Source organism: Theobroma umbraticum, unplaced genomic scaffold, assembly GCF_002168275.2.
Source record: "Theobroma umbraticum cultivar Fairchild unplaced genomic scaffold, ASM216827v3 scaffold_146.0, whole genome shotgun sequence".
Taxonomy (NCBI): domain Eukaryota; kingdom Viridiplantae; phylum Streptophyta; class Magnoliopsida; order Malvales; family Malvaceae; genus Theobroma; species Theobroma umbraticum.
The window spans coordinates 5876009-5886071 of record NW_018397265.1 but is presented as its reverse complement, the minus strand read 5'-3'; the positions used below and the strand labels follow the sequence as shown (position 1 = coordinate 5886071).

The following is a 10063-nucleotide window of genomic DNA, read 5'->3' as shown; positions in this document are numbered from 1 at the left end:
GGTGATAATTCCAAGAGTCAGCTGCAAACAGTGCTTTCCAGGGCTGGACATGGAGCTCCCATCTACAAGACAAAACAGCTAAAAAATAACCAGTTTCGCTCGACTGTAATCTTTAATGGGCTGGATTTTATGGGGCAGCCTTGCAGCAATAAGAAACTTGCAGAAAAGGATGCAGCTGCTCAGGCTCTGCTGTGGTTGAGGGGTGAAGACCATTTTTCTTCCAGAGATGTTGAACATGCATCAGTGCTTTTGAAAAAGAGCAAAAAGAGAACTTCAGTCCATTCTACTAAGTGGAGTTAGCTTTATTATAATGTATTTTAGTGACAATGTGTTATTGTTATCACTGACGCAGAAGGATGAGAACCCCTGGTTGACAGTGACAGTCCTTATACACCAGGATGCCAAAGTTCAATCTTTCTATATATAGGCAGATTGCAAATTTATTGAACCTATGACTCGCTGACCTTTTTGAACCCTTGTTTTTCAAAAGGGTGAAAGGCAATACCCTTTAGAGGCAGATGGGGTGAAAGATCCCTTAGAGGCAGAATTGCAGATTCTAACCACCTATCTCAAATTTAGGCCAAGCGAGTGGAAATTTTCACAAGGGTGTTACCTCTGTTGGCTCTTACTGACCCAAATTTAGGTGAGAGCTATTACTTCCTATCTTATTGCTACTGCTGTAGTCATAAACTATAAGCAGCAGTTTTTTTTGGAAGCTAAGAGTTCGCAAAGTAGATGTAGATGTAAAGCAGAATGCATTTGTATGGTTATTTTATGTATTAATTTCACCACATTTTTTGTAAAGCTCGGTGAAAAGGCTTTAGATCACTGCTTGTAATCAACTTGTACCCAGTACCCACTGGGTAACATGTCTTACTGATCCAATTTATAAATTGGATCCCCCTATACTAAAATTGGTAAAGAATATACATTTCTTTAGACTTTTGAGTTATTAATCTTGTGCAGATATTTCCTCTTACTTTAAGATACACATGTCGAGTTGAGCAGGGGATCTTGGAATTACAATTTATAAATATGGACATGCTTGATTGAGCTTGATCGTACAAGTTGTCTGCTCTCTGTAATTTCTTATTAATTGCTGATATTATGGACTCATCCTTAAGTTGGCATCACCACAGCTGGGACATATTTTTGGTTTTCGTGAACTTGCTTAATGTGTTTTGTAGTTTGCACTAATTTAAAGGTGATAATGCTTCTAAATTTAGATATACAGCAACGTGGGTACCTTGTACGTGCTATCTTTAATGTATTTTGTTTGTGCAAATCTCCATTAGTACTTTCTTGACGCTGTCTTGCAAGCTCGGTATACTGTTGCAATAGGAATACGAGAAAAATCTCCCAATTGTGGCTTGTGTCTATCCTTGATTCTACTGTAACTGAAACACATAAGATACATTTTCATTGAGACCGCCTTCATAAATGCTCTTCATGAGTCAGATGCCTGGCATAAAAAGTAGTGGCTGCTGGTACGTATCTCAGTGGAATAGCCAAGGCTTCCTTTTCCATGTGGTTCTTCCTCTAACAATCTCATCAGTTTTGGAGTCACCTGTCATTTGGAGGAGATGTGTAAAGCTTAACGGGGATCCGCTAGAGGATGCATCTCCTTCCAACTCTGATACCTGTGATTGTTCCTTGTGATTTTTGCCATTATCATCTTGAACTTCATCCTGAAATGCTCCATCTTCATCAGGTTGACACAGAGATTGAACTGTGTCTGAGCTTCCACATTCTCTTCTATACTCCAGTGTCACACGGAACAACTGGTAGCCCTCGAGAAAAATTTCGGGGATGGCCTGTAGAGCAGTGGGAGTAAATTTTAAAATTGAGATTTCATTCTTTGTTCTTTTATTGTGGTTGGAACCTGAGTCTAGTTTGTGGGATGTATGTGGTTCACCTCAAGCATCCAGTTCACGTACTTAACATTATTGACGTGATTGTTCATGTCCAAGTCAGTCCGCTTGGGCTACAACATCAAAGTCATTGTAAGCAGATGCTTTACTATTTTTACTACCCGAATTTCCACCAGGATTATGATTTGCAAAAGTTAATATTGTCTGCATGTACAGCTACTAATAAAAGTATTTCAGCTAATTAAAAGAGTACAAATTATTTGGGTGGGCATCTCATTGTGTAAATGAATAGTTGCATTATAATCATGTCTGAAAAGTCTATGCCCGAGTCTAATTTACAAAGTGCCATCTTGCTCATATCAACATGGATGCATAATGCACAACCAGAAAAAGTGCTTGAATTACTTGCAGATGAATCAGGAAGCACTGATCAACCGGGTTCTACTTTGTAATGGGAAAATGAGAGGATAGCATCTACCTTCAGTTTGCTGTTTATGTACTTTACGGTGTTGTCTAGCTTTTTGATAGTTTCAGGAGTATTTTCTTGGATTGCATTCTTCTCGATAAACCAAGGTGAGATCTCAGCTCTAACTTCTTCTGGCATTTTGGAGAGACGTCTTGTTTGTTGGTTCATCATCACCCAAGTGCTGTCACATTTGCAGGCAGCAAAGGACAAATTAAAACCCTTAAAAAGTCTTTAGATGATATATGGATAACTGATTTCTTAATGTCTACCTTGTTGCACGGACATGCACTAGTCCAGTGACATGACTTCGGATAAGCCAGTCTCTTCGCATTCCATTTTTCCCTGATGCCCCGACCCATGTGTCAACCTCCACCACTTCACCCCTTCAGAAAACCCAGTTGAGCAGTTGTTTTTAATGGGTCAAAGGTGCGAGGTGATTCCCCAAATACTGGTTTGGGTAGTGATGCAAGAGAGGACTCACCAGGTTGGGTACTGATCAACTTGAAGTTGCATCCTAGTTACCACCCAAATGAGATTATTCCTAACCATCCCATGTGTGGCACCAAATCCATCGCCGAGAAGGCCTGAAACCCACACATGATTCAGCGCTGTTTCCTACATGCTCATCACCAAACAAGGAAAATTTAAGCACTTCTACATTTGAGAAACAAAAACAGGTATCTGTAAAAAAGATGGTGTTCCGACCTGAAGTAGATTAAGGAGGCTCTCCAATGTAGCACTTTTATCAGCACCAATTTCACATGACCTTATAACAACAGTCTGTCTGTATCCAACACCTCCTTCGACGATTATTCCCTGGCGAAATGGATCAATCAACTGCTTCTTGGTTGGGATGTTTTGTCGTGTTCGGGTCTTGGTGATAGAGCCAATTTCTGCCATTGATTCAGCTGAAACCATCCTTCTGTATTTGCTAATAGCAGTCCTTGGGATCTTTCCACTAACCTTGGCAGTACTTATTCTAGAAAATGTACCGACTTTGATGCGTAGCTTTTGCTCTCGACTGTAGGAACATGTAAAAGAAAACCCGGCAGGAAAGTGGAGGACGGCCATTTCTGTCCAGCTTTATTTACTTGTTTTGCTTCAGAGATAAAATTTGTATTGAAAGTTTGAAACAGGACTTGGAATAACAGTGGCTTTTATAGTAGGATGTTGGCGAAAGTAACAAGAAAATGGTGTCGAAGAGACAAACAATTGTTGTTTTTGCACATGCAATTGATGCTATAAAAGAGAACAAATGAAGGATACGTATGTTCTCAAGAATATCTACTTATCTAGGATTGGTTAAGGGAATGGGCTTTTTGGGTCTCTGAATTTGAAGGTTGGTATCTTTGAAATGATCGAGAGCTCAGCAATAACAGAAACGATGGCTTTCTCTATGGCATTTGGAGAAGTTTGGCGTGGCTGTCATTGACAGAAGTAGTTTCCAAGTACACCATGTTTTGGATTTGCGGGAAGCAACAGCCATGTAGCAATCCCTTTCCAGTTAGACTTTTAGCAGTAGGAAAGTTTTGATTTTGAACAATATTCCAAAGTTTGCATGTTTTGCACATTGGATACCACGTCCAAAAGACGAAGACAAAAACATAGAAACCTCCATACACGAGCATACTGGAGTAGCATGAAGCCGTACTTCTTCACAAATTTTTATTAGATATCATATACTTTTTATTCTGAAAATGGGCAAAGATTTATTTACACAAAAAACGACTTATATAGTTTTAATGGACTGCTGTATTGACGTATTGGATATAAGACAACATTAAAATTTGAGTCAAATATCCCAATCTCTTAAATTTTAATCAATATTTTAAGTAAGTTTATTAGTTTTCGAAATAGATACTTCATTTTAAAAAAATATCTTTCGCTGGATACATAAGTCTAGTTGTTAGTCAACTCTTAATGTTTTTGTTAGTTTGATGACATGACAATATTGAAATGATAATTTTACCTCTTATTAATTTTAAAAATTATTATTTTATATTTTTTATTAATTTAAAAATTACTATAATTATATATATTTTTTAAAAAAATTAGGAGAGCACCAGTTGAATAATAATTTTTTAAATTAATAAAGAAAAAGGGACATTTTGATCCTTCCATAATCTTTGTTAACGATGTTTACATTTTTGGGATCAAATGTCCATTTAAAAAACTAATAAACCCGTTTGGAATTTTGATTAAAACTTAAGAGTATAGGAATATTTTACCCTTAAAATTTAGAACTGATTTGAACTTTTGATCACAATTTAGCATTTGATGTCCAAGAGATATCTAGCTAGTGGTTAGAACTTGAGCTCCATTTAAGAAGAATTGGTTTAAATTTTGAGATAGACAGATGATTTGTATAAGATGAAAAAGATTGCTTCTCATTGTATAATCCAATACCATATATATACCAATACTTCTCATTGTATAATCCAATACCATATATCTACCAAGATTACACCACTTGAAGAAGGCATTTCAATAAGATTAAAGTGCAATATTTTTCATGGTTTTCGTCAATAAAATTAGTTGATGAGTGTCCAGAAAAGCTTTATGGTCTTTGTTCAAGAGTTATGGTCCTGTAATGGATGTTATTATTTTAAAGTCACAATGCAAAGGCAAGAATGACAACTTTGTTAGAACATGGAATTGGAAAATACCAGAATGGTCTCAAGGCATGTAACAATGCCACTATCTTTCAAGTTTCATTCACCCTTATTGGTTGTGTGTAAAAGGGTTGTAGGACAGAAACCTTGAGCATATAATGAAGCCTAGTGGTTGATTGTATTTTGCACTGATGAAATAATCCACTGAGCATCTACTAATGTGTGCCAAAATTACCTAGACTTCTATATGGTTTTCTACAGCAAAAAGATATAAAAAAAATCTAGCTAATATTAAGAAAGGAAAAAGGGGTTGTTGTTTGTTGCTTGTTGTATGCTCTTTTAAACCAGAAAAGTCTTTCTATAGGCATAATTGATTGTTCCAACAAAAACAACTTTTGTTTTCCAATGGACATGACTTTTGGTTCAAATAGGCACAACCGTTACCTTCTAAACAAACATTAATTTTGGTTTTAGTCATAATTATTGGCTATCACATTTGTAATAAAAAAATAAATTAAAATAAATAAGAGTTTATAAATAAGAGTTTCCCTTTACCTAAAAAGCATGTCTTTTGCATTAAAAATTTTAGCCTATGACAAGTGGTATCAGAACAGACCCAAATCTTTACTAATGTGAGACTCTCATGAAAGATATTAAGGTCACGGCAGACCCGAACCCGTGTAAAGGTCTTTTTCTCAGTAAGAGATGAAGTGGGTTTTGAGTTTATAAATAAAGATTGTGCTCCACTTAATATGCATCCTTTTTGGGTTGGAAACATGGTTCTGTGAGAAATGGTATAAGAACAGATCCAATTCTTCATTGATGTAAGACTTTCATGACAGATTCGAGATCGAAGTAGACTTGGACTTAATGTAAGGATCCTTTTCCTTTATGAGTAAAAAGCCAATGCAACAAGGGTGTTGCATAATTGGATGGGGCAAAATGTCATGGATCTTATATTAGTAAGAGATAGGGTGGATCTTTGGTTTGTAAATAAAGGCCTTTTTTTAGCCAATAGGCATGTTTTTTATGTTAAAAATGTGGACCCATGACACCAAGTGCCATTATAATTAAATATTATTCGTTGTTAGCCTTGAGTTACATCTTGATTTGACAAAATTGCATGATATCTTGAGTTTAATGTTAAGTATTTGAAATTGTTTCAATCATATTTTTCAACCTCTAAAGTCACAAATTGTTTTAAAAGCAATGCATCATTGGAAAATACCACAATAGCTTTTAAATAATGAATATTCAACTAAGTAAATAAAGAGCATATATGCCTTGAATTATTATTTAATTATAGGAACAAGGCAAGGAAGAAATAGCCGAAGGGGTGTGTCAAAAAGTCAAGGAATCCTTAAGACATAAGTCAATAGTAGACCTTAAAGAAGCTCAAGTTGATCCATAGGTAGAATGGTTGAAGAACAAATGAAGAATCATGAAACAAAGAAGACATCATCGACCTTAAAGTAGAAAGCTCAAAAAATTGAAGAATTACAGAAAAATAGTTGACCTTAGCTCTTCTATAGTCGACCATGGCAAGCTTGATGTGTGAAAAAGAGCGAAAATGAACACATAGTCGACCATGGCTTCACCACAGTCAACTACCTCAGCCCAAATTTGAAAAATGCACGTTCTTGAGAATTAGATCGAGTAGAGAAAGGTTATACTAGAATACAAAGCCTTAATTTGAGAAATATGAAGAACATATTTGATTCTAGGACCGTTGTAGTCGACCCTTAAGCTTCAGCAATGGCCAAATTTAATTCAAACTTGTGTTTAACGGCTCCAAACTTCACTTCAATTATAAAAGGTAGCCCTTAAATCATTTTGAAGAGAATAGAAGACCAACACTTACTTGAAAACCCTAGAGAGAAATCCTAAGGCTTAGTTTCCCTTTTTAGCCTTCATCTTGGTAATCCATCAAGATTTGAAGAATCATTTTATTGAAAATCCTTGAGAAAATACTTCTGTTCTTTGTACCTAACCTTAAACTTCCTAGCATATAGTCTTTGTGAGACATTCTCTTACTATACTTTGTACCTATCTTGTAAAGGTACTAGCTAAACCTTAAAAAGCTAGTTGTGAGGGTTGTGCTTTGTCCTGTGAAAAGGCTTTTGTAAGGATTGTGCTTGCTCCTATGAAAAGGCATTGTTGAGGGTTGTGCTTCCTCCTGTAAAAAGGCATTGTGAGAGTTGTGCTTGAACCCATTAAAAGATATTTCTCCCTTAATAGATTCTAAATTCTCTGGTGAGCTAAGGGAATAAATGTAGGCCTTTGAAGAACCTAAACCACTATAAAAATATTTTTGTCTTGATTTCTTTTCCACATTGTGATTTATTATTTATATTTGCATTAGAAAAATAACTGATTTTATTTTTGACACAAGAAATATATTTTGTTGTAAAGACTTGATTTTTATACTTGGTTTTCAAAGAAAATTTTTAAATTCCAATTCATCCCATTCTTGTTATTAATAATTCCAAGACCAAACAAAGCTAGGAAAGCGCATCCATGGTCCATTTTGTACTTCAGCCCATTTTAGTCCAATTACTATGCACCCATTCTCTTCTTTATTTAACGAATTCTTCTTTCTTATATTTTCGTAATGTGGGATTGCATCCTACATTTAGTATTGTTGACTACTTTCGATTTCATAAAATATAGAGAAAAATGAGAGATGTGTCGACCATTGAATATGGAAACAACAAATTTATCAATGGTCTTATCATTGTTGTTAAGAAGGCTCAATTTGATTGGCATCATTGATGGAAATTTGCAGATTTGGGATCACAAAACTAAGAGGATGAATGGATTGTAAAGAAAGGATAGCAAACCTATCGATTAAAAGGATTTAGGACAAGAGTCTTTTTTTTGGTAAAAGTCTTTTTTTAACATGTGTGAAAATTGTCTGGAAATTGTCTTACGCCCTTGAAGGGCGTAAGACAATTTCCAGACAATTTTCAAGGGCGTAAGATAATTTAGGGCGTAAGACAATTTCCAGACAATTTTCAAGGGCGTAAGATAATTTAATTAGTCAATTAGTCTTTTACCCATTGACAGGTAAAATTTTTTTTCATTAGATCTCTTTTATAGTCATCCAAACACCAGTACCTCTTAAAAATGTTTTTTGAAAAAATTTTTACTTCGTAACAAATGGAGCCTTAGAAAAAATGTACCTTGAAATTTTAATGATGTACATAAAGTGAACATTCAAATTTGAATGTTTCAGCCATTTAGTTTAAATTTGAATTCTAGATAAGCTACATAACTATCATGACCTAAATCCGGGGCATGACCGGCTCAAAGGTTTCAATTGGAGTGACCCTTTTAACCCATGCAAGCCGTAGATAGTAAATGATACAAATACTCATATGTGCCTCATGGGAATTATCACCATGGAATCATATGCAAGCAAGAATAAACATAATGGTATCAAATGTCAAATATGCCATATGAGTTTGCACAATCACATGCTCATATGCAGAAGCTACACATATCATAAACCAGTATATAGGCCATCTTGTGGCGAATACAAAGCATAAGCCATTTTGTGGCAATCATCCATAATATCAAATATTACATGACACAATAAAGTCATAATCCATGATAGTCAAATATAAAAGATCAGACCTGCGAAGTATGATTCAAAGCAAAGGGGTTGACGCTTACTGGATGCCTTACCTATCACCTACCAAACTGATTGTAGAAATAGCTCTTTTTGATGGATGGCGAGCCAAGCAATCTACTACTATAATATAACAAGTGCATTTTACATGTGTGAGTTATAAATAATTCCTTGAGTAGATACAGGAAAGGGGAACAAGCAAATAAGCAAGAGTATTTATCAAATTCATTTTTAAAAATATGCAAATAAACATTTAACCAATGTTTTGCAAAACTCACCTTTCCATGTGAAACCATAAATCAAGTTTCGCTTTTCCAAATGTCATTGTAGGAAAAACCCACTTTATCAAGCGTGTCAAATAATTACCTAGTCATCTAGCTGACATCTTTTAGACAACTCTTATACCAACCAAACTTGTAGTCTCTGAGTCTATTATCTTTCAAACGACATTAGGAAACGTACGCCCTTTCTCACTCCAAGACCGATATCTTCCAAGCGATACATGGATAGAATACTGTACGTTCTATAAAACATTGTTTGCAAAAAGTTCATAAACTTTAAAAGAATATTTAAAAGTTCAGAATCAAATCAAAAGTTTGATTAAAACATCATTTTAAGAATTTTTGAAACATAATTTGAGATTCTCAAAGATTTAGTTGCATGCATAAACATATTTCCCTTTTAAAAAAGCTTTTGAAAACATTTCAATTTAGAAATAAGCCTAATCTATCCATACATTAACCTCATGTATTGGTAAATTGTCCCGTCTATTGATGGATTTGAAGCAGAATGCAAGTTTGGAGGTTTTGTGTTGTATCTATCGATACTTTATAAACAAGTATCGATAGATAAGCTACAAAGAGCAAAAATTTAACTTAGAACTCATTACTAGGACCTCAAACAAGTTTATAAATCAACCATAGACAAATAAACAACTTTTAAACATAATGTAACAATGGGTATGATACAATTAATCAATTCAATCATGAGTTCGATAAGAACCTAGTCTAAATCCACACATTAGACATTCAATCAATCAAAATAGAGCTCTAACTAAAGACATCCACTTTGTCGCTCCGATTCGTCAAAAAAAAAAAACTAAAGACATCCAAACCACCTAGTGTCGTCACACTAAACTGAATAGCTGATTATTCTTGGTCGACTACTATTCATAAAGAATTGGTAGTATTTCATTAGTTACCAATATCTAACAAGTCCCTGAAATTTCTCAATTGGCTCAAGCTGTCACTCATTGTGCACAATGGCTAGTGCATGCTATCACTAGCTATAGGTCTTTATACCGATAAGCTCCAACAACTACAATGCAACAATTCAATGTATAGTGTATAATCAATCAAGGGATGAAATCAATCATTAATATCTATAAAGGTTGAGACAACATAAAACCACAGTCAAACAACCACACAACATTTTATAATAAATGGCCATAAATACCATGGCATCATCAAGAGGAAAAACATTT

General features: G+C 34.9%; 2 protein-coding genes across 2 annotated transcripts in view; one reads left to right on the top strand and one right to left on the bottom strand.

Moving 5' to 3' along the window:
• LOC110422606 (DEA(D/H)-box RNA helicase family protein) overlaps positions 1 to 956 on the top strand; it is a 15143-nt gene extending 14187 nt beyond the window's left edge. The window contains exon 19 of the mRNA XM_021436593.1: positions 1 to 956. This exon is cut by the window's left edge and continues 162 nt beyond it. Within this exon, the coding sequence (XP_021292268.1) occupies positions 1 to 300 (300 nt within the window). The 3' untranslated portion in view covers positions 301 to 956.
• A 248-nt stretch (positions 957 to 1204) lies between these two features.
• Positions 1205 to 3408, bottom strand: LOC110422731 (palmitoyl-acyl carrier protein thioesterase, chloroplastic-like). The gene is made up of 6 exons (XM_021436745.1): positions 3043 to 3408; positions 2819 to 2952; positions 2607 to 2720; positions 2350 to 2518; positions 1916 to 1984; positions 1205 to 1814 (listed from the first exon to the last, which is right to left on the bottom strand). The coding sequence occupies exons 1-6, from the start codon at positions 3406 to 3408 to the stop codon at positions 1497 to 1499; spliced, it is 1170 nt and encodes a 389-aa protein (XP_021292420.1). The 3' UTR covers positions 1205 to 1496.
• Between the last annotated feature and the right edge of the window lie 6655 nt (positions 3409 to 10063).

Bases quoted from the DNA above. Each gene is read 5' to 3' on its own strand.
- LOC110422731 (XM_021436745.1), bottom strand. From the start codon at position 3,408: ATGGCCGTCCTCCACTTTCCTGCCGGGTTTTCTTTTACATGTTCCTAC. The intron at 2,721-2,818 runs GTGAGTCCTCTC...GGTTTTCTGAAG, and splicing joins GTTGATCAGTACCCAACCTG to GGGTGAAGTGGTGGAGGTTG. The intron at 2,519-2,606 runs GTAGACATTAAG...CAAATGTGACAG, and splicing joins GTGCATGTCCGTGCAACAAG to CACTTGGGTGATGATGAACC.